The sequence below is a fragment of the Poecilia latipinna genome, unplaced genomic scaffold (genome assembly GCF_001443285.1).
Source record: "Poecilia latipinna isolate Pla-1442-1.1 unplaced genomic scaffold, P_latipinna-1.0 Scaffold230, whole genome shotgun sequence".
NCBI classification, from domain to species: Eukaryota; Metazoa; Chordata; class Actinopteri; order Cyprinodontiformes; family Poeciliidae; genus Poecilia; species Poecilia latipinna.
Window position 1 is genome coordinate 309,182 of NW_015112846.1, and position 23,558 is coordinate 332,739.

The 23,558-nt window shown below is 38.7% G+C and overlaps 2 protein-coding genes across 10 annotated transcripts in view; one reads left to right on the plus strand and one right to left on the minus strand.

Moving 5' to 3' along the window:
- The first annotated feature begins 3,014 nt into the window (after positions 1-3,014).
- LOC106947238 (BTB/POZ domain-containing protein KCTD12-like) lies at positions 3,015-4,418 on the plus strand. The gene has a single exon (XM_015032096.1). It carries the CDS (start codon positions 3,470-3,472, stop codon positions 4,256-4,258), a length of 789 nt encoding a protein of 262 aa, XP_014887582.1. The 5' UTR covers positions 3,015-3,469; the 3' UTR covers positions 4,259-4,418.
- A 13,492-nt stretch (positions 4,419-17,910) lies between these two features.
- LOC106947239 (LIM domain only protein 7-like) overlaps positions 17,911-23,558 on the minus strand; it is a 31,660-nt gene continuing 26,012 nt past the window's right edge. For 4 of the 9 annotated variants that reach the window (XM_015032099.1, XM_015032098.1, XM_015032097.1 and 1 more), the window contains 14 exons: positions 23,263-23,438; positions 23,110-23,173; positions 22,979-23,038; positions 21,767-21,792; positions 21,535-21,642; positions 21,355-21,438; positions 20,507-20,688; positions 20,307-20,351; positions 20,024-20,076; positions 19,778-19,955; positions 19,489-19,677; positions 19,281-19,389; positions 18,599-18,701; positions 17,911-18,404 (listed from right to left, as the gene is read on the minus strand). In XM_015032099.1, coding sequence (XP_014887585.1) covers positions 18,385-18,404; positions 18,599-18,701; positions 19,281-19,389; positions 19,489-19,677; positions 19,778-19,955; positions 20,024-20,076; positions 20,307-20,351; positions 20,507-20,688; positions 21,355-21,438; positions 21,535-21,642; positions 21,767-21,792; positions 22,979-23,038; positions 23,110-23,173; positions 23,263-23,438 — 1,397 coding nt within the window. In that variant the 3' untranslated portion in view covers positions 17,911-18,384. Of the gene's footprint in view, positions 18,405-18,598; positions 18,702-18,745; positions 18,942-19,280; positions 19,390-19,488; positions 19,678-19,777; positions 19,956-20,023; positions 20,077-20,306; positions 20,352-20,506; positions 20,689-21,354; positions 21,439-21,534; positions 21,643-21,766; positions 21,793-22,978; positions 23,039-23,109; positions 23,174-23,262; positions 23,439-23,558 lie in introns of those variants that run through there. The other 5 variants (XM_015032104.1, XM_015032100.1, XM_015032106.1 and 2 more) reach the window with 5 other exon arrangements.

The window sequence follows — 23,558 nt, forward strand, 5'->3', positions numbered from 1 at the left end:
TTTGTGTGCACGCACATGCAATGTTTCAGCTAACGGTTGTGAAGAAAATTGCACATTTGTGATGCTTTAAAAATTATTTCTCAGTCAGAGCACTGTAGTTTATTCAGTTCAGATAGAGGATAGTGCTTTAAAACCAACAATATTCTGTAGTGGAGACTGACATGTTTCCTTTCTGCGGAAATAAAATGCAACTGCTAGGTCAGAGGTGGGCTATATGACAGAAATAGCATCATAATAATTTCTTATAGTGAAATTGTTTTGATTTTAATCACAATTTCTTGACATAAAATACAGATTTTAAAGAAAGTAATGGAGCATTCATACCAAGGGACATTCCTGAAATGATTAGTCTGAAATTTACATATGGTATTTCTAGATCAAGAGCAAAATGTGTGTCAATACAAAGTCCTAATATGGGTAGAAATAGAAACTTGTGTGTTTTTAGGATTTCTCACCTAAAAAAAATGCCATTTTTTCCAACAAATACTAAAATAGTGAGGACTCATTGCTCCTTGTGGGGCCCAAAGCCCACGCCCCATTAGAACAAAAATTAAAGCCGTTTTGGAGTCAGGTTCTGGACAAAGGTGTGAATTGATTTTAGGTTAGGTTTAAGGTTTAGCATGTACTAGTAATGGTTAGGAGTAAGGAGTAAGTCAATGCAAAGTTCCTGTAACGATAAAAAAAAAAAAAATGGCATAGTGTGTATTTAAATCAAACCTTTAAGATCTAAAGCTCAATTAAAGACCATTTGGCTGGTAACATGAGCTGTTGAATCCCAGAAATGACAGCCATTAGAGATTGAGACAGACAGAACTTTCTTATGAGGTCCATGAATGAGTTGCCACTGAGGATAGACTTCCTTTCCTTCAGGAGGTGGCTAAGTTTTACAACCTCTTTCATCTAATTATCTTGTTTTAGCCTACAATAAAAAGGCCACATCTTATCAAAAATGACACTTCCAAGAGATTAAGCCTGGCCAAAGGATAACATTTTGATTCTGAGGTACAGGTAGAGGGTCTGGAAGTTTTACTTTCTCCAATCACTTTGTGCCTGTTTTCAGACATTACTGCAACTAACTTTTTGTTTTGCTTGTGCTATTATTCATTTGGAGAAAGAGAGCGTGTCATGGTGAGTCCCTTTAATATCTCCCGCAAGCCCTGTATTCAGCAAACATGTGAAAGAAGATGTTCTGGGTAACTGAAGCTAATATTAAACACATAATCAGGACAGTGAAACAAAGCTGCTGGCCCATCAGCTCATTAGCACCAGATGTACTCTCTGTAGCTGCCATATGAGCAGATCCAGCTGGAGCTGCAGCCCACCATGAAGAAGCCAGCAGGACCAGGGAAGCTGGTCAGAGTTATTGGGAGAATATGTTAAAATCAAGAAAAGCCTTAAGGCTGGTATGGGGGTTCACTTTCCAGCAGGACAACAACTCTAAAACAGAAACAGCTAGAGCTACTTCATAGCCACGCAAATTCGGGCATTTATATGTCTCGTTTGTTAATATTTTCTGCTCGCAGATATGCTACGTGATATGACTACGGTTATTTTTGCAAAATGGAGTGTGCAAAAATGTCAGTGTTGAGATGCCCAGCTAGTAGAGACACTAGACATTTAATGAAAGTGCAGCAAACAGTGGATATGTGACACATTGAGTCAGAGGGGCTAAATAGAAATGCACAAAGCACTTTCAGATTAGTTTAAAAAACATTTTGACAAAATATTGTTTCACTTCCACTAAAACAATTTTGCACTACTTTGTGTTTGTCTATCAAACAATAGCACAATAAAACACACTGAAGTTAATGAGTGTAATCTTACAAAATGTAAAAAAGGTGAAATAAGTAAAAAATAAATTTTATTTTAGCAGTTTATTTACTGTATATTTATTAAAAGACATATCAGCACAAACCCACTTTAAAGTAGTGCCTCCAAACTTGTAAAATGTCAATCGCAACATCTGCAGACATAATGCCGCCAAAGACAAACAAGATGCCTCTTTTTATATTGTCCACTAGATGTCAGTATAACCCAGATAACAAAGTGGACCAGGACATCGCCAGAAAAAAAAACAAAAAACCAACTCAATGTTTATGAAGAGTGAACAACTCAAAAACTTTGTTGCGATGGAAAAGATGAACATTTGAACATTTATTTTGTTTTCCTTTACTTAAAATATATCCACTTAAAATCGGATAGTCAACTTTTTCTGTCCCAGTTTATTATGTTAATATTTTGCTTCAGTACTAAATTAAAAATAAATGACTGATGTCTTCTTCAATCTCATGCTCACGTCTTTACCGACTTCAGTGATTTATTAGTGCTGCTAAGGAATCGTTGTTTTGCATTAGTGAAACTTGTTTCCTCTGGTCAAGATGGATGTTTTTCTTTTTTTTTTCTCTCTCTGAAGAACATGCAGAAAAACCTTTACAAATCTAAAATCTGACATGTGGACCAACTACATATTTTGCTCAAAATGTTGAAGATGATGCCATTGGCTGAGAATCTGGCATTCAGTTGTAAATCTTATGTGGAAAATAAACATATAGCTTTCTGTCCTGAAACATTAGATCAAAGACCGAAAAGGAGAATTTAGCTTAATTATACCTTAGGCCTTGGAAAGCTGAAAACAAGCCAATGGATTTTTGTGGTCTTTGTACCATTTTCTCTTTTTAGGTTTTTTAGAAACATAGTAATAGCTTGAACTTTCTATCTTTTACACTTTAGCATTTTTGAAAAAAGCACATTTACAGTATTTTTAGAGAAGTTGGGGAAAAAATAAAACTATATATAGTGTCACACTGTGCTCATTGATGTCCACTTTATAATCATTTTAAACAGCTGAGATGGAAGATTAAATGTTATGTCTATTGTTTGGGTGAGGTTCATGACAGGCTCAGAACCAAAATATGAACAAATTCCCCTGATGGGTTTTATGTAATATGATCAAAAGTTTCAGAACTTCTGCTAAATGGTTCAAGGAGTGGCCTTTGCAACAATGCAGACCTTAGGAATTACAGCAGACATGATCCAGTTTATGCCTTTCCATAAAGATGTTACAGCAAGCAACAGAAATGTCTATAAATCAGCTGCAGTTAGAAAATGATCCATGCATAAATCACAAATCTTTATTTTGGGAGGATTGACTCATACCTCTGCTATTCTAGGTAATTGTTCTTTATGTTAGTTACTTCAAGACTACGACGCGGAGAAAAGGTCCCATGTGCTGCTGAGAATTACATATATATGAAAATAACGTTGAGGATTACAGACGACCCTGAATGCAGCACGATTTTTTTTTTCTCTCTCGGAGCTTTCCGCTGAACAGTTAACGTCTCTGCTGGCTGTCCTTCTCCTCCTCCCACACAGCCCCAGCCACTATAAACATTACTGTACTCCCAGGATCCTCCCCAACTAAACGTCCTGAGGTCAGCAACTGGGACCCTGTAGGGAGAGGGAGGCAGAGATGGCTCAAAGTTCAACTTTCCCTGAAGTAGTGGAGCTCAACGTGGGTGGTCAGGTGTATGTGACCCGTTTCGAGACTCTCACCGCGGTGCCCAGGTCTCTCCTGTGGACCAAGTTCACCCAGCACACTCCAGCCGACCTGCCTAAAGACAGCAAGGGCCGCTTCTTCTTTGACCGGGACGGCTTTCTGTTCCGCTACATTCTGGATTACTTACGGGACTCGGAGCTTTTTCTGCCGGAGTTTTTCAAGGAGAGAAAGAGGCTGCAGAGAGAGGCGGACTTCTTCCAGCTACCGGAGCTGTCGAGGCGCCTGGCGGCGGCCAGTAAAGACAGCTCCTCCACGGAGGACAGCGGGGAGCCGGAGGAGGTTGAACTCACCAGCCCGGTCACCTCCTCCTCCTCGTCGGATAGACCTCTGCGCTCTCCGGGGGGAAACTCCGGCTACATCACCATCGGGTACAGAGGCACCTACACCATCGGCAGAGACATCCAGGCGGACGCCAAGTTCCGCAGGGTTGCCAGGATAACGGTGTGCGGAAAGATCTCTCTGACCAAGGAGGTTTTCGGGGAAACCCTGAATGAGAGCCGCGACCCGGACCGGCCCCCGGACAAATACACGGCCCGCTACTACCTGAAGTATAACTTTTTAGAGCAAGCGTTTGACCGGCTGGCGGAGACTGGCTTCCACATGGTGGCCTGCAACTCCACCGGGACTTGCTCTTACGGCAGCAACGACCCATCGGAGGACAAACTGTGGACCAGCTACACGGAGTACGTCTTCTGTCGATGAGCTGGTGGACTACCAGCAGCTCTGGGAGAAATAACAGGGTTACATATAGTTACATAAAGTTAATTAACATAATACCAGTGCCAGCTTTGCCTTTAGATTCAGGTTCTTGGTCTGCAAGAGTAGGGTCAGACAGATTCTCTGCAGCAAAAAAAAAAAAAAACAAAAAAAAAACTTCAAACTCCTTCATAAATCTCTCCACTAGAAGCAACGACAAGCGTGACTTTTCAGATAATATCACTGGGTTATTTTTATGCGCTACTGGCCTCATGGCCTTGATGGCTTTTAGAGAAGCTTCTTTGTTCTTAAATACATGACAAGTTTTCTCCCCAGAGTGGCAGAAGTGTTAGGAAGTGCCCCAGCACCCTCATCGTCGGTGTTTTACTCTCTGTAATGTCGCTGTGGAGATACTTGAGGAACATACTCACTAGAATATGCACTGTATACAGTCTGGGTTTTCACTTATATGCTATCAAGTCTTACATGTTGTGTGTTGCCTTATTACTTTTTTATTTCTATTGTTCCATGTTGCTTTTTATGACACTTTGACATGTTTTTTTTGTGCTTTGAGATCATGTAAAGTTATTTTATTCAAAACACAGCAAATAAAGTGTGGCATTTTAACACTATCCGCCATATTGTTCTTCTTACTCCTCCTTCCAAGCTATAAAATATCAAGAACTCAGATTATGTTTGGAAATTCAGTTGAAAATGTCAAATATTTTCAACTTCATCTTGATATTTAGAGCTGATGAGAACTGTGTCAGGGAAAAAAAATAATACATATTTTAGTACAGAAACTGATTTTTAAATACAGAAATTTCATCCTATTGAAGAGTATGTCTATGTACTGCTTAGTATATGAGCTCAGTACTTGGTCTGGACTCCTTTTGCATGACTCACAGCAGATTATCACCCTGTTTCCCAGGTTGGTTTATTTTCAGCCTTAAGTTTGTTTGCATTGTTGGATCTGGTGTCTTCTTCTTCAGGCAGTACTCCACACATTCCCACTCCAGATCCCAAATCAATATTGACCTGACATGAATGTGTGTGGCGGCTCTTAAAGCACCAACTCCAGCCACAGTTTATTCTTTGTGAATCATTACCAAATACTTAAATGGATGAATTGTATCCCAGCTGCTTCCACTCAACTTTCCATTAATTGTATAAAGCCCTCTGAACAACAGACTTCTCTAACAAACCCTCTGTTGAAGGTCTCACTATATATCAGTCAGCTAAACAGTCCCCCCCCCCATCCCCCCCGATTAGTTCAAGCTGTTTCTGTATTTAAAATAATTTTATGAGATTATAAAAATGTTTTATAATGGGAAAATGACTAATGTTTTTTTTTCCATTAGTTGTAAGCCATAATCAATTAAATTAAGTAAAATAATCACATACTCAATCATAAACATGAGTCATTTTATTAATTATTGAAATACATTATGTCTTCTGTGCCATTCCACTCTATAGTATATCATCTGTTCCTTTAAAAACAGTCAGATCCTTTCTTTTACTCCTACGCTGATCTATTCATCCCTCATCTTTTTTTCCCCCTGCGACCAAGAACAACAATCGCATGCACAGAGGTAAGTAATCAGTGACCACTAATGCCAGATGAGCATTTGCTGAAATATTGGCTGAAATAAATTAAAGGCACAACGGTTTTGTAGCAGCCAGCAGTTAAAAAGTCAAGAAGAAAGGAAGTTAGAGAGACCATTTTGCATCTAGATATAAACAATCTGGCAAAGAATCATCCGTGTTTGCGTTTCCCGTGTTTCGCTTACATTTTAAATCAGCTGCTAAATGGTGAAAGTGTTTTAACTGAAAAGCTTTTTTTTATGATTTTTATTTATTTATTTATTTATTTATTTATTTTGCACACTTAGCAGAATTTAAACCAAGCCCAGAAAAAGGCCTCAGTAGCGTCTCCCAATCAAGGCTCATTGAATTCAAGTGATTCATATTGAATGTCCACATAAAGCTTACATCACATCAACTTGCTGGAAGAAGAGAACTTGGTTGCTGTTTTTCAAAAGCAGCATAACACAGAAGTCTTTTTTATCTCCCCTGGGCAGGAAGCGAAGGGGGAGGAGGAGGAGGAGGAGAAGAGGGGCTTCTCTTTGGCTGACAAGTACAGTAATCAAATGTCTTTTCTCCTGTGGGATCCTGGGGCAGAAATCCAAGCTGTCCCAGGATCAAGTCTAATACAAAAAAGGCTTTGTGTGTTAGAGTGAACGTAAATACAAACGTGCAATAAAAAAAACAAGATATATTAGAGAAGCTGCAGAGTTAGTCATTCACAGAGAAGCATTTGAAGCTGCCGTTGTAAAATACGTTGTTTTTATAGACGGCTCATGTTCCCTAAATTTCTGGCACACAGACACACACAGTTACTTTACTTTACCAACCCTCATGCACATTTACAGTACTGAGGAGCTTCAAAGACTGACATGTCTAAAAAAGAGACTTTCTATCTGCCGTCAGCTGATTCTGCCATCTGGACAGGAAAAAGGAAGGATGGACCACAACTCTTCCCCCAGTGTCAGCTCCAGAAACAGGATATAGTACACTCTATTTTCAACTAGAAAGAAAAAAAAAACAAAAAAAAAAACAAGGCTAAGCACATTTTCTCTAAATTTGAATATACTATGAAAAAAAAATCATGTTTAAACCAAGCTCAGAAATATGTTTTTTTCTAAATCTAGTCATAAATGCTGGTTAAAAACATTTCAAAGGCTAAATTTCCTTGGTTTAAATTGTCCTGTTTTCTTCTTATGCTGACTTGAAGCGATAGAGTTTCTCCCACAATCACATTTTCTGTCCCCTGTGAAAGAGATTTGTGTCGCTGCCGATAAAACACCTCCCAAGCACATTTCACTCACTGCATGCTATTTTCTCTTTTGAAGAAAACTCTTATCACCAAATGCTATTAATGCTCTCGCACATATACACATGCGCACACACACAAACACTTCTGCGTACACAAAGCGCAGGAGGGAGACAGAAGAAGGGAGCCAAATTAGCCAAATTACAGAGCTGCAGATAACGCCAGCCTGCTGGCCTTCCTTATATCAGCCTCCATGTGCTAAATCCTTCACACTTTCCCTCCCAGTCTCCATCTAGAGCTCATGGCGACCCGCTTGTGTTTAACTCTGTTTGCCTTTTTTAATTCCAACTCCTTCAGTATACAGACTCGGCACGCTGTTCACACAGAGAGGTGTGCATGAATAAATAATTCAAGCTCTGTTTGTCTTTGTATAGATCAGGTGTGTGGGAGCAGAGGAGAAAGTAGGATGGATGCTGAATGTGAAAACATTCTTTCATTTCATGTAAAACGTCCTTTTCAGAGTCAAAGTTTTTGGTTAAGGTTGACTCTATAGTTGCTTTTTTTTTTTTCTAACAAGTTAATCAAATTAAAGCAGGCATGATTTTCCGCTTTTTTAGTTTCTTTTTACAACCCAAAGTCTCACAGCGCCAGTACAACAGGTTAAACATTGTACATTATATTTTCAGTTGTGTGACATAGCAAAAGAGTACTTAGTGTAATATAAAGATGTATTTAAGAGAGAAAAAATAAACAGTTGAAGTTTTTTTTTTCTTGTGAAGTGGTTAATCTGACAATTTACCGACTCTAAAAACTAGTTCAGAAAGTTTTCACATCAACAACTGAACGTTTTGTCTCAATAATACATTTTAATATAAAGAATCAAACTGTGCCCAGGTCTTGTCCTTGAGTGCTCCCACCCTTCAACTTGTAGCTGCTAACTCAGTTCTGCAGAAGCCTGCTGATGAGCCGCTCATTTGGTGTGTTGGAGAAGCGGTCCATCTAAAAGTTTCTGGGTTGTAGCTCTTGAGTGCTGGACTTGGACACCCCTGATAGAAGCTTCAAGTAACACAGCAAAAGTGTAAAAAAAAAAACAAAAAGAGGAAGTTTGGTTCTCCTAACTTATGATTGATTGTTTTAATAAGCTACTTTAATAGTCCTCAGGGTGTTTGGATTCTAGCTCCTCGAGATAGAGCTAGTTTATCTAAAGCGAGCATGAACTAAGTTCTTCTACCCATATTTTCTTTTTTGAAGCTTCTATCACTGTTTGTCTTATCTTGTCACATATGCTGCTCTGTCTAAAAATACTTTTTACGTGGGCGTAACATGAAAAGCTGTTGTGAAACATCAAGTCTCGTCATGTTTGAGAAATGTGTCTATATATTTATGTTGCCTAGCTACACATTTTACATATTCATTGGAAGGATAGGTGAAAAAAGTGCAACTCTTTAAACAGATGTGATCATTTCAGTACAAGTCTAGTCAAATCCCAACACTGTAATGTGTCTATATAACACATTTTGTGTTAAATTTGACAGTTAATATGCAAAATAATCAAACTGCTATGTTAAAATTATTCAGCACAATAACTGTTGCTTTACACAGAACATGCATGTATGTCCTTAGCATACAGGCTAGTATAGGAACTAGTCACATCTTTGTCTTGATTTTTAAATCTTAATTTTCAAGGATTGCCTAATGAAAGTTCATGGCTATGCTCAGTCTGTGAGCCCCTAGAAAGACATATTATCAACTTAAACTAGAAACATGCATCCTGCATGTTTTAGTTCTCTCCCTGGTTGTAGTAACAACCTTCTCAGCAAGTCAATGTTCCTCTTCGGCCTTCTGATGAGCCATCATTTGATCCAGGTGCGGTAGACCAGGGAGAGAACTAAAACATGCAGGATGCCAGAGTTTGTGCATTCTCCCTGTTCCTGTCTGGGCTCTCTCTGGGTACTCCAGCTTCCTCCCCACAGTCCAAAACCAGGTCTGTTGGGTGAACTGCTCTCTGTGTTACTATTGTAATCTAAATTAGGAATGAGTGCATGGCTGTTTGTTCTTTGACAGACCGACGACCTGTCCAGAGTGTAACCCGTTTCTCACCCAATAACTACTGCAGAGGGGCAATAGCTTCCCCTTCTACCTTGCATGTATAAGTTGGCAAAGAAACTGGATGGATGGATTTCACACGTTTAAATCTTATATACTTACTGCGCATCACCAAAATGTTGTACAGATTTTATACCTGTGGTGTCGATGTTACTTTTATACGTGCATCCAGGTGTATCCACGTGCATTTTCTGATTTACAGTCTACATTTTTGCAGCTTCTTTTGATTTCCCACTCAGAAGTGAAAAGCATTCACAAAGACTGGTGTCCTGAAGACATTTGGATTGCATGCAAATTACTTTTTGAAACGTTTAAATGTCCATCCTTGTATATAAAAAAGTTGTATTTAATTCTCCATTTTTGTTAATAGTAGTTAAAGGGGGTTGACTCTGAACTGAATTGAATCTAAACGGATAGGAACGGGAAAGACATCTTGAAACATGTTCTTGGCCCACAACCATTCAAAGATCTGCTGTTGTGAGAAAGCAGGGAAAATTACTTTTGGTACATCTTGGTCTTCAGCCAAAGTAGTCTTTTTTTTTTTGAACCACTGCAATCTTGACATCTCATTTGCTCAACTTCAGTCATGCATGCTCACTTATGCTCATTCATTTCTGTTTACTTAAGGCTCAAAATGCAACTATTTATTGAAAATCATGAGAACATTGGCAAGAGACGTGATTAAACGCAGTGTGACCCTTCAGTTTAATTTACCCTGTAGAGTGCTGTGAAAAAGTATTTGCTCTTTTAGAGATTTCATCTGGTTTTGAAGGCCATCATTCCGAAACTGTTCAGATCATCAAACTGATTATATTGAACAATATCGCTAACTACAGAAAACAATTTTTAAATTTAAATCAAGGTAAGAAGCTATAAAAACCAACTGGGTCCCTGGAAAATGACAATGACTCCCTTGTTAAATTATGTCTTGCAATTAAGTTATATTTTGTAGGAAGCTGAGCTTAATTTTACGAGCTAAACCAATGCCTGATCATCAAAGCAACACTTCAGAAAAAGAGAAAATGATTCAGAGAGCAGTAGAAAAACAGAAGGATTGTGAGCCATTGGTCTGGAAAAGTTTACAAAACTATTTCTAACACTTTCAGATTAAGGCTCACAGTAAGAGCCATAAATCACAACTGGAGAAAAGATCCAGCAGTGGTGAAACTTCCCAAGAAAGGCTGACGAAAAGCATTCAAAGAGAGCATCAGCGATTGGACCAGAAAGTCAGTCAACAACCCAGAAGAGTGAGAAAGAGAGACTGGCCAAACCAGTCCCCATGGCAGAGCTCCAAGATGAAAACCACAGCTAACCACGAAGACCATAAAGTCCCATCTCACATTTACCAAAACACGTCGATGATCCCCAAGACGTTAGAGAAAATTTTCTGTGGACTGAGACAAAAGTGGACTTTTCTGGAAGGCGTGTGACTCATTACATATGACCTAAAACAGAAACAGACCATCATGCAGAGAGTCAAACAAGGAGGTGGCAGTGCAAGACTTTAGGGGTCATTGCTGGATGACTTTCCGTAAGTGTGTGTTGAGGGGTGGGGGTGAGTATCCACTCCAACAGAAAATCTTGACAAACTTTTCAGCTATTAGGAACTTCAGCCCAATCACACTTTGGTCTGCAGCAGGACGAGGATCCAAAGGATAGTAGCAATTCACCATAATTAAAACATTGACCAATACCTTGATGTGCAACGATGGCACTTGGCAAAATGTAAAGTTTACTGATTTTTCTCAGTTTTGACTGTGTGGCGTCTTCTGTGACTTTGTCTTTTTATGATGTGAAGCACTTCGACTGATATACTGTACCTTGTTACAGAAATGTGATAAACTTTATTGATAGAAGGACAAGAAGAAAATTAATTTTAGAGAGCCATAACCAGAGTCTCAAATACGACTTAGATACTGCAGTATTAACCATATTGAAACCCTCCAGCATGGGGGAATTAAAATATTTCCCCCAAGCGACAGTGTGCTCGTCTCATTTCTTTAAATTCAGATTTTGACAAATCACTGCAGTCAAAAAGAAAAAAAAATGCAAAATACGTTGAAGATTAGCAAAGACAAATAAAAATACAAAAAACAAAAAAAGCACCTTTGTTTGCCACCCAGATTTATTCTAGTGACGGATATATTATGGAGATTTTCTCAGTAGTTATCTGATAGTTGGTAATCAGAGATACTTTGAAATGGAGAACATGATCCACCTTAGTTCTTGTAAAGCCTTTTAAAAATATATTTGTCCCGATTCCAGAGTAAACACTTCACTGTTTGATTAAAGCATTACAAGAGTCGCCTAATGCAAAGCACACATTCTGTAGCATCACAGTGCAGGACGACAGTGCTTGGTTACCGCCTGAACACATAACAGTTTGCGTTTCCATGCAATCAAAGTATTATTGACTCATGCTGATTTTAAATCATTAACACTTCTTAGAACGGTGCACGGGTAAAGAGTAACTTTCCATATGAATATCTGTTTTGTTATTGTGAAAAGTTATGGATCGTTAAATAGTTCTAGTTCTGCAAATTGTACCGACATCTTCATAAGAAAACAAGCTCCCTCTATTCCTCTTGTCTATGCATCAGAAATCTCACAAAACCCTCTTTTTTTTTACGTCACAATCCATCATTCAAAAACTTCAATCTTGTGAGCTGTGACACTCTGGGACTCTCAGTCATCTGAAACTCTCAGACATTTCGCAGACTTTTTTTTTTTTTGCAGACTGCCTCATGTTTTACAGTCAGAGTGGTTTGCTGGTATAATTTCCTGGTCTTAAACCAGAAATGACAGGTTATCAAGCCACTACATGTTTGTGTTAGAATTCAGGGAATGTACAGAGAGGCAGAATATAATAACACATTGGAGCTAAAACCCATTTCTCTATGGAAAACTGACCATACTGTAAGCTTGTTTCATATTAAAACCCACCAAGACAATTTTTTGCATTCATAGCTTTTTTTTTTTTTATAAATCAGAACTCTTATTGTGTGGCATTTTGTGAATGATTGTTTAAGAAACTAACCAAATAGGAATCAGTTAGTAAAAGGAGTAAACAGTGATGAAGTGAATTAGCTAAAAATGTCAAATTGCCAATTTCTGACTCATCTTTATTGTTTTAACTGACAAAAAAACAAACACTATTCGGAAACACTTGAAAACTGCATGACATACTAGCAACCAGGAGTAGCTACAAACCGGGAACCTTGACTCACTATCCATCTCCTGCAAGGACTTTCCTTCGACATCTGACCAAAAAGCTTTTTTCTGTCTGCTGTGGTTTTAGTTGTTGTTGTTGAGGGAGCACGTAAATGTCGCCAGTCTCTGCTGAGCTTCTCTCGGCGCCCAGCAGCAGACCGGAGATTGGTGCAGCTCCCAGTGACAAAGCTGAGCCTTGCACTGAGCCGGTGAACTAAAAGGTAAAAGGCTGCCAGCATTAATCAGCGGCAGGGAATAGAGAGGAAGAGAGGGAGCATCCTCCTTCCCTGCTGTTGCTGCAGCAGGCTTCCTTTCACAAGAAGTGCAGCTCCCTTCTCCCTCCCTCTCAAGGCTGTTTAAAAGGGCAAGACGTGAAATACCCAATTCAAAGTCCCACCGATGAGCCATCTCATCATCCGCCATGAGTGCAAGTGGGCCTACAGGACTTTGACTAATGTCACATTAATTTCAGCTGTAATTCGATCTTGTGAATTATAAGTGTGTACTTTGTTCAACATATTTCAAAGGAAAAAATGGCTCCCATCAGAAAAGGACCCTGGAGGTTAGACAGGATTCATACTCCTGGTTCATTGCTGGAGTGCAATTGCCTTTTAAATATTGGTGTTAAGAAAATAAATTTAAAATATGCTAGTTTTAAAACTTAGCATGTCTTGACTGAAATTGCCTAATTATAGTTTTCAGATTAATAACTTATTCTGCCCTATTGACTTATTTTACCTGTAGTTACAGCAGATTGTTTGCTAAGATCTTTTGAACTCCCCTTTGTCTGTCTGGGAAACAATCAGGAGAAGTTCCAGCTTTCACCCTGATCTGTGAAAAGCCATAAAACAGCAGGAGTCCAGGCCAGTAGAGGAGAGTCTCTGCTTCCACTGTTTAAACAAAGGGGACAAATGGCCTTTGATATTGGAAGCAAATTGTAGGGAGTTTCTAACTTTTAAGAGGGTCCAAGACAGCTTCCAGTTGGTCAAGCAGAGGTATGCCTTATTTGAATAAATTAAAAGAGAAGAATACGCTTTTACTATAAAAGTTTCTACACAGGAGTAACAAATTAGATTTGCTCTTGCAATTCTCCAAAGACGTCTTTGGTTTTCTTTCTTCTTTTTTTCCATTTGTCTCGGGTAAATGAATGCATGTCTCTGTTGATCTGCAGTTTCTGTTGTAATTTTATGCGTTGTCTTCTATTGGGTTAAACTCTGAAATTCTGTGACGTCTGCGCTCATTATCGTTTTCTGTGTGGCTTCACTTCGGCCCGCCGGGAGAACCTGGGATCCATGAGAAGAAGATAGAGCCAGAGATTTTCCAAAATTTATTATAACCTAAAATCTTCAACAGTGTTTAGCATAAGCTTTCAGGGATATAAAGACATTCTGCCCTTGATGCACACCATCAACCTGTTTGGTTTTTGTGTACCTGTTAAATAGTAAGAGTTGGTTCAAGATGTATGTACAGACCTTTATGAACAAGCTAAAATAAAAATGTCCCTGAAGAACAAAACAGTGATGTAAAGAATCAAATATATTTTGGTAGAATGAGATAGAGATTTTTCAATCTCTAGATGACCCTTCTTGTACTCATCGTTACACATTTCTTATGTTTTTGTCAAACAAGTGGCTCTAGTTAAACTTATTGGTATCTATTCATTTGAGAGTGGTTAAAATACCATTATCCAAGCAAGCCATTATCCAGAGATGAAGACAAGGGTGGGGAGGGGGGACAAAACAAAAAACGTGTCATTGTGATAAATTATCCCATGAATGACCCAATAAAATATACTGCTGTCTCAAAGACGTCATTGAAGAACATAGAACAACATATAAATAGGGATTCTTTAGCATAACGATGATCTAAAAGACAAAAACCACTTCCGAATGGCCTAAAAAACAAACAAATGGTCGAGGAGAGGCACAGTCTATACAGACAAATGCAAATAAAAATGCTGCTGTTGCTGCTACCAAGAGTGGCACAAGAATTTATTTTTTTTTTTTTTTACATAAGGCAAGGTTAATTTGGACAGCATTCCACTCAAATATAATCTAAAAACTACATTTTGTAATTCATGTTGCAATTATCAGATATTACAAATTGTTCAGTTTATTGTAACAGAAGGAATCTGAGTGAAAGAAGCACTTTGATGCCATTACAGAGATTTATGAAAAGCTGTTGCCATTTTTGTTTGTTTTACAAAATGTTAGAGGTATTCCAAAATGTCTTTGAAGGTTAATTTATTATGTTTAAGAACCAAGACATAAGTTAGAAACATTCAATTCAGAGGCCCAGATAACTGTCAGAGCCGGGGTAGATAAACAGTAGTTACTTTGTCTGGCTTAACAGCTGCTTCTCTATAAAAACATCACGATACTGGATGGATTTCTACTTTTGGAAAGACATCAAATGATTCGAGTCAACATGCAAAACGAGGCACCGCTCAGCTAAGCACGTTTAAAGGACAAACCATCGAAGCCTGGCCACAGTACAGCCTCAGTGAGCCAACTGAGGGTTTTGAAAAGTACTCCACTTCTATAACCTGGAAATGGACACTAAACTTCATATTCAGTTATGATCACAACTCAAGTGAGGAATCATAACACATTCCACATTAGATTCTTTTTTTTTTTTTTTTTTGGAGCTAGGAGTGTAGTCCTGGCTGATTGGGCTCTGGATAATGTTAGTGAGGTTTCCCTTGCACAACACGGATAGCTGCAAGGCAAAGCCCCGCTCATCTCTTCTTCCTGGGACACCCACATGTTGGTTCATGAATCAAGAGACGAATGATGGGCACAGTTTCGACCACATTCGCGGTTTTAAACCGTTTCCTCATGTCATCATACTTTTCTTTCATAAGCAGAGCAAAGACAAAAAAGCCACATTGGTAGCATTTTTGTATCAAACTGCTTTCCCTTTCATTCTGCAAGCCATGCATAAATAATCAAAGTCTGGTGCTAAAACCTCTTAGGAAATCTTTGTGTGAAATCTGAGAAAGTAAAAAAGAAGATGCTAAAAGGTACTGCAGATCTGCTCATGATAAGATCAACCCAAAATGAGGTTTCTTCACAGACAAGGATAGGAGGTTTGACAGAAGTCTGCATTGCTAGTGGCCAGTCACACAAAAAGGTTCTACATAGAAAAAAAAAACAAAACATTTTTCATCTAGTAAACAACTTCAGGGCATCTCAACGGGTCTCCTGTGTAAAATAACCAAGTTGAACTGCTTTATACCCAAAGGAAGTAATGAGTTTAACATTTTTCAGATTCTTCAGTGAAGACCAAGGTCAAGATTTTCCACTCAGCAAGAGAAACCCTTAGAAAATACATACTTCCATATATATCCCTGCACTACTTCAAACCACTTGAAAGTTCAAAAACACTACTGGCAGGCTACTGCTTTGGAGTTTCCTCCACAAATGCACAGAGCTGATGTTGCATGCGGTTGTCAGCCTTTAAGCGTTTCAGGATAATTTTGTTTTCCCAAAGCAGTACAGATATTTCTATTCTTGTGAACTAAAAGGGCAAATGAACATCTGACAAGTCAATGGAAAATTTAATGATTTAATATATAAACAGAATACTTTCTGTAATAGTTTAAGTGGGGAAAGACCAGCCGTTGCACTGTGAGGAATGCTTGATACTGCGGCTCTGTAAACGGTGTCCCACACAATCGATCAGTTTCTTTCAGCTCAAGTTAAATTTAAACAAGTGCCTTTTAGCCTGTGGGACCTGCCCATTTTGTTTGCCCTTCTGCCGTTTCCACCTTACTTCACTTGTGGTATTTAAATGGGTCATGCTGGATCTGTCCTGCCAAACAGATGGAGGATGTCACGAATTGAAAAATGTTTCCACTGTGCCTTTGGGGAAGTGAACTCTCTCTTACAAAAGACCAGGGTCAAGTGAACCGTAAAATAACGATTAGGCAAGGGGCGATGGAAGTTACACAGTTAAAACTGCCTCTTGTCTATGACCTAGATTGCACCTTTGTAAAAAATATTCATGCTCCCCCCCCTCTGTCTAGATGTCAAATTGTGGCAGAGTGAAAGCAAAGCCAGCCGGGTGAGACGAGTTGGGAAGTTTTGTGTAATTTACCACAGATGTGGACATTTGCATGAACAACTTCCTCATAGAGACAAAAATACTGCCGTAAAAGCCTCCTTTGTGCACTTCCAGTACAGAGTGTCTTTGCATAATTACCACACTGGGGTAAATTAGTCCCATGATTCCAACATCACCAGGAAATATGAAGATGAATTACAAATGGATGAACATTAGGTGAAATTTAACCAAAAACCAGATAAGTCAAGATGCAAAGAGCTTTAATCCAGCATGTTTCAGAAAAGCCTTTTAATCCTGAAGAGCCAAGGCAAAGAAACGCTTCCTTTCTGTGCTTTAATACAGCCTCAATATTTTCCTATTAATCTGTTATCCAAAATAATGTAAATATTTACATTTTCTCTGAAAACATCTTAATGGAAGCCAGCTTTAAACTTATGACCAAAACCCTCATCTATCAGCATAATGGAAGAGTTATGGATGCATAGTAACAACCAGACAATTTTCAAGTGAAAATACATGTATCCAACTGTTTCTAAAGTTGGATACATTTTCTAGATGGATGCATATTTCATTGGCTTATTATCGATTTGGACAATATTTAAGAATTATTTGTAAATTCCCGCCAGTGGTTTTCCAGCTTTTCCAGTCTTAAACGCTGAAAGGAGTTTTTACACTACAGACCAAGTACATAAATCCTGGGTCAGGGGCAACGTAAGGTCCAGGGCATTTGTTCAGGGACACTTCAACATGTACAGGGGAGAAGCTGGAGCAACTCAAATGGCAACTACCGCTCTTCCTCCCGAAACACTAAAACACTGATTCACAGTCATTTCTAAAAAGTTGTCTTATAATGCTGTTGACAATCATTTCCCAGAAGCAATCATGATTAGATAAGGAAATCCTTTTATTAATGGAATTTAGCAGACCAAGTTATTTGCTCAATGTTTCTCTGTGCCATTTACTGATTCAGTTGAAGTTTCTTACTCACGCACACATCATCAAGGTAAATAAGCAGAATCTAATCTTGTAATAGTTCTTAGAAATGTTGATGCATTACACAGTATTGTTGTATATACAACAAAGTGGAAGAAAAACAAAATGGGGACACTTCTTCCCTCTGTCAGGTCAGTCAGACGTCTTTGGAAATTTAAATAACTGTACATTTCCTTATTTTGGTCTACTTTCCTTTGCTAACTTTTCACTCTTTGGCGACAAGTAATAAATCCCACTGTGCACAGATGCACTCGTTAACACAAATCATGAACGAGTTTAGTAAATAACACTACAAAAGGGACACATTTCAAAGTCTTCCACTGCTTCACCAGTGACAAAATAATTTTGCATATATTCAAAAGAAATTGACATTTCTACTAACAGTCAGACTCATTACAGGGCCAACAGTGCCACCATGTGGATATAAGACAACATGAAAAAGCCGGATGAATTATGTTTAGTGTACTTTTATTTACGTTTTAATCAAGACAACACATATCCCACCATTCACCATGTGGCCTTACATGCTAACAGAAAGTGTTTTAGTACGTTGTTAAAATGTGCCATATTTGACAGCCTCTTTAATATCCGATATATTTGCAGCACTGTCTGGAAAACGGTAGACACAGCACACAGATATGATAAACAGACGTCACAAAATCAATTAATTAGACAGTTGTAACTCAATTATTTCATTTATATATTAAATCTACTTTTATTATATATAATTAAGCCAGCAGAAATACAGTTGAGCCAAATGGCATCTATAAGATAAAAATCAGCTAGCAGGAATCTAATTTGGTTGTTTGTCCCAAAAACTAAAATCTCAGTTTATTGTATAAATGATGACAAAAAAAAGTTAATTTGCCTTATGGTTACACTATTTTCCATAGTTTATTCTTGTATCTGGGGCACAGTGTGTTGGTCACATGTGGAAGGCAGTGTCTAAAATAGAAAGCAGAAAATTAGATTTCATTTTCAAAATGACGCTGCTCTACATGATTTTTTTTCATAAATATTCAAAGACCAAATATTTATGATCTCCTGTTACATCTGTACACAAGCTCTGAGGTATTTTATTTTCTCTCTCTTGGGTGAATCAGTCAGGGCCAGTCAGTCTCACAAAGTCCAATACTCACACTTCAGTTGGAAATAGCAGTAGTCACAGTAGGGCTTCCTGTTTCGAATGCGAACCTGGACTCCAGTTTCTGTTCCTCCGATGTGTCGGTGGCAGCCCACACACTGAGAGGATGGAGAAGTGAGAAACGGATCAGAGTCAATTTGAGATTCCAGCTGATCTGCAATGGCTCAAATTCACTTCAAACTGTCCACCACCTTAGCACAAAGCAGATTGTTGTTTCTGTATGAACCTTAGATGCATGTTTGTCTGGGAACTCTCAACAGCAGAAAGTGAAGTTATTTTACATCTACTGGCCACTGTCAACAAAACCCCATGCCAGTGAGAACGTCAGCAATTGGCACCTAAGAGCGAAGCATGACAGAGTAATGTCACCCAATCGGCTAATGAATGTGCTTAAAATAGAAACTGGAGCAGAAAGAGCACATCTCACTACTTCTGGGAGAGCAGACACCAATCCAGATGCTTTAAAGATCAAACCTCAGAAATCTTTATGCAAGCAAAGCATGATTAAAACAGACTAAACAGGATTTCTTCTGACCTCATTGGAAAGAAAGAAGGAACAAAAAAAAACCTTCCCAATGCCAGCACCGAAAAAGAAAGCAGGAAGCGTTTCTGGTGACAATTATTTAAAGTGAACAAGGGCTTTATGTCCACACCCTAACCAGGTCATGACCTCTCACCTGGAAACAGGTCAGGTGGAAACAGAGACTAAGGGCATCTATGACCATGGCTGCCCCACTACCCAGGGCACGCTCACACATACAGCAAGTCCTCCTGCCACTGATCATCCTGGGGCACCACATGTTAACAGTGTAAGGCCACCATGTGGGAAGAAGGTTGAGAAAAACTCTTGGCACACAAGAAAATACATCTAGATGAATTATGTACCTGGCATGATGAGAGGACTCCGTGTTTGCATTTCTCTGAAATGATATTGATCCAGTGCTGTAGCGTGTGGAGGCATTCCTACTCTGATAATCGTAAACTGCAGCAGCTGAATTGGGGCGAGGGTAAGTAAATGTTGCAGCAGAATCTGGGGCCTGATGCAAAATATCCAGGTTGTCCAGAGACTCATATCTGTGGCAGGTTGTAAAAAAAACAAACAAAAAAAAAACAAAACCACATTTAATAAGACAGCTAATATGTAATATGAGCTTATGGCCTATTTTTGAGTTACCTCTTTATGAATGTGCCAACCTCGATTGGCTCCTTGTGAAAACTGCCACTGCGCTGACGTATCCAGCTGTTGTCAGTCAGAAGCTGAGTCCTTTTCTTCATCTCCTCCAAAATCTGCAGTCTCTCTCTCTCAGCCTTTGACATAGTCAGTGCTCTTCCCTTCCTTGGATCAACTAATCCTATCCAAATTTTGGAGTTAGCCCAGTGCATTATCAGAGGAAAATAATCGAGAGTAGAGTAAACTAACCTCTTGTTTGTCTGTATGGTCCAGATAGAGATGGAGTTGACATGGACATTGCCCTGTTAGAAAAAAAGAAAAAAAAATTGCAATTTCTAAATTCAACTCCATATTTTTGATAGAAGTTTGCTAGTTTTTCCATTGTACTTGATCTTAAAAAAGATTATACAATCAAATTAAGCCAAGCCAATTCTTTATTACAGCTTCAAGGAAAAAAACCTGCAACAAAAGTAAATGAAGTTACATAAATTAAAGCAAATAGCAGTAGAAACTGAGCTAAGCTTGTTCAGACCTGTGCGCATGGGACAGCTGAGCAAAACCATGGGACCCCTCAGCCCTGATGTTCAGCATTAGGAGCAGAAAAGGCCCAGCCAAAGCACAAGAAGACCCAACAGTAGAGAGGGGGGGAAAGAAAAAAATCTTAGATCATGCAATGTGTGTACTTCATAAACTCTTGAGCCCACAAGAACCATTTAAGGAAAGCTGGTTTACCAATCTTTTTCAGTATTCCTGCTATTCTGCACTCTGTGTGCATCATTGGGACGCTTCAGTTCTGCATCTTTTCGATTGTTGAGATTCAGCTTCTCATCTTTTGTTTTCTTCGTCAGTCCATTCACACAAAGCTGTGAACTGACAAACTTCTCGCGGCCACTCGCCTCCTCAGCTGTGTTCTCCTATAAACATGAAAATATATCTTGCAGATGAAGTGCATCAATAGATTTTGATTGTATTGTGTTTGGTCGTAAAACCTTTGTGTTGCTTGAAAATTATGATCTCAAAAGACACAAACTTTAAGTCATATCTGTTCATTGGTTTAAAAGAAGACTTCTGTTTCTGATTTTTTTGTTCAGTGATAAACAGCATAAGGTGGTGAAACTCTAACCCCACACATCTATTCCAGCTTTTGGGAGGAAAAGATCGAATAACTAAAGACCCAAGTTTTTCTAAACAAAATCAAAGATGATCAGCTTGGATACCAGAGCAGTAACACTTATTGAAACAAAAATCTCACACCAGCATATGCCAACTTACAATATTGGAAAGAGGGGAAATTTATTTAAATAAGCTAATATATAGGCATGCCAGGAAGCTTGGGACTAAATTCCATTTAGTAGAAATAGTTACTACTCCATAAGATTGTGGGGGAAAAAAAAAATCTTAATTTCTTCATTTAAGATGAGAGAAAGTTTAATATTTTTGTTTCCTTTTAGTGCATAAATATTACATCTACTGAATCTTGCAAAACAAAACAACACCCCTCCTAACTCAGAGTGATGGTACTCCGAGTATACAACTTCGATTTTAATAAAAACACAAATTGTGCCGAATCAAGACAATACCTTCAGCATCCCCCCTTCCATTGCAGCCTGTTGTGCCCTTTGCCACTCTGCCTCCAGCCTCTCTTGATCTCGCTGATATTGTTCCTAAAGGATAAAAAAACAGTTTTTCTTCACCATCACTGACTGCATGCCAGTCAGTGATGGTGACTGCATCATCACTGACTGAATGCCAGCATTTACCTGTAGGAGGCGTTCTTGCTCTTCCTGCCACTTCTCCTGACGCCTACGATCCTCCTCTCGGTCCCAAGACCAGCTGGATGAGGACGGGTTAAGGGAGGGCACCTGAATCTGGAATTGAACAAATGTATTTATTTTCTAATCACCTGGAAGTTTATACAAATTAAGCACAAGTCAAATCTGGCCAGCCCAATAATAAATAAAAATAACACCTTGATGAAGTTCAGTAACTTACATCAGATATTGCCGATTCTGAGCCTCCTGTGTAAGAGTATCAGAGATCAGCAGAAACACCACACATTTCTTTCAGATGGTAAAAAGCAAGTGCAGCATTATATTCAGTAGATTGAACAGACATCACGCGAAGACTGGGGATACATTAAGGCTGCTGAATTTATATTTTACACTGCATACATTCCCTTTGTTACTCCCTTAGGCTGCATCTAAGGCACACATTCAAAATGAAAGCAGAGCAGCTTTGCTTTGTGCTGCAGTGACTTCTGGAGGCCAAAACACAAACATGGACTGTAAAATAAATGGAAGATTTTTTTTTCTTCATGTACATCTTTACCAGGAGAAATGTGTGAATTAACTTGTTCCAAGTTAACTGGACCCGAATCATGAACACAAGGCTGCATTTAAATCAGCACACTGATGTTTCCCCAGCCTAACATGGCACAGTGAAAACACTCAAATAGAAACTGTTCAAGCACAGAACAAAAACGACAAAAAATAAAAGGCATTCATCTGTCATTCTGACAAATTCCAAACCATTTGGTTAACTTGCTGATGCTCAACAAATGGTGGCTTTGCAGACTTTAGCATCCAGCAAGCTGCTCAAAATAAACATGAACTCCACACAGAGCAAACATTTACCACACAAGTAAACTGATGAGCTGATTCCTGCAAAGCCTGGGGAGAGAAGCAATTGCAAAAGAATTGTCAGGTAAAGCAACGACCACATAAGATGGCCACATGGTCAGTTTACGTAACCAGAATCTGGCCATAAAAACATGGCACATTTTCTCATTTAATATGAAACAGTGAAATAAAGCAGTTAGCTACAGAACGCTCACTAAAGCATCTACAGGTCAAAATATCCTGCAAGACTCATTAGCAGGTCATTTTATGTAAAAAGGACAGGACCAGTGGTACCAGTCCTGTGGTCATTTGGTTGCATCAAGTGCAAAGACCAGAACATTAACTTTTTATGTGCAAATATATTAAAGTTCTTTAAATCCAAACTAACATTTTTTTGCAATGACAAAGATTTGAAAGCAGATTTTATAAATCTACCTTTACGCCTGATATGTTTGTCCATGTAGCCATTAATGTACATAAAGAGCAGTTGAGTGTATTTTTGTGCAGAAAGTTTCAAAGCTAAACAAGCAAAGCAAAGGCCTTCAAGGCTGTGATACAAGAAGCCTTTAGCAATTACTAGTGTTACCTTTCTGTGTGAAAAATTCTGTCCTCTTTTTCTGATTTTCTGTAGTTATACTATTGTTTTCTATATGGAAAGAAAGAGTGAATTATGTAGGGAAGAATCTTCTTTTAAAATTGCTTGTGTAGAAAATCTACCTTTACGTCTGACATTAGTGGCATTGCCAGAGAACAGCGCACCGATGGCCTTGTCTTGGGTTTCCTGGAGAGATGAAAAAACCTGTTACAGCAAATGAAAATAACAGGAAGGTTTAGAGACTAAATTGTGAGAGATTTTTACAATAGACTCACATTGTGTGTCTGCCCATTAAATTGGGATTCTTGTGTGTCTGTCATTTCTGTAGAGGCTGCATTGTTGGCATGGTGATCGGAGCGACCTATTAAAACGGGTGCTGCAGAAGTCAGGTTGAGGGTCAACATGCTCTGTCCTGGTCGGTTGAGATTACCTCCTTTATTCATGCTCCAATCTGAAAAAAATAAAATAAAAAAAACAACAAGTGGCCATAAGCACAAATCTCTTGGAAACAAATGCAATACAGAAATCACAATTTCTTGTACGAATCAAATTACCGTATTTTCTGCACTAT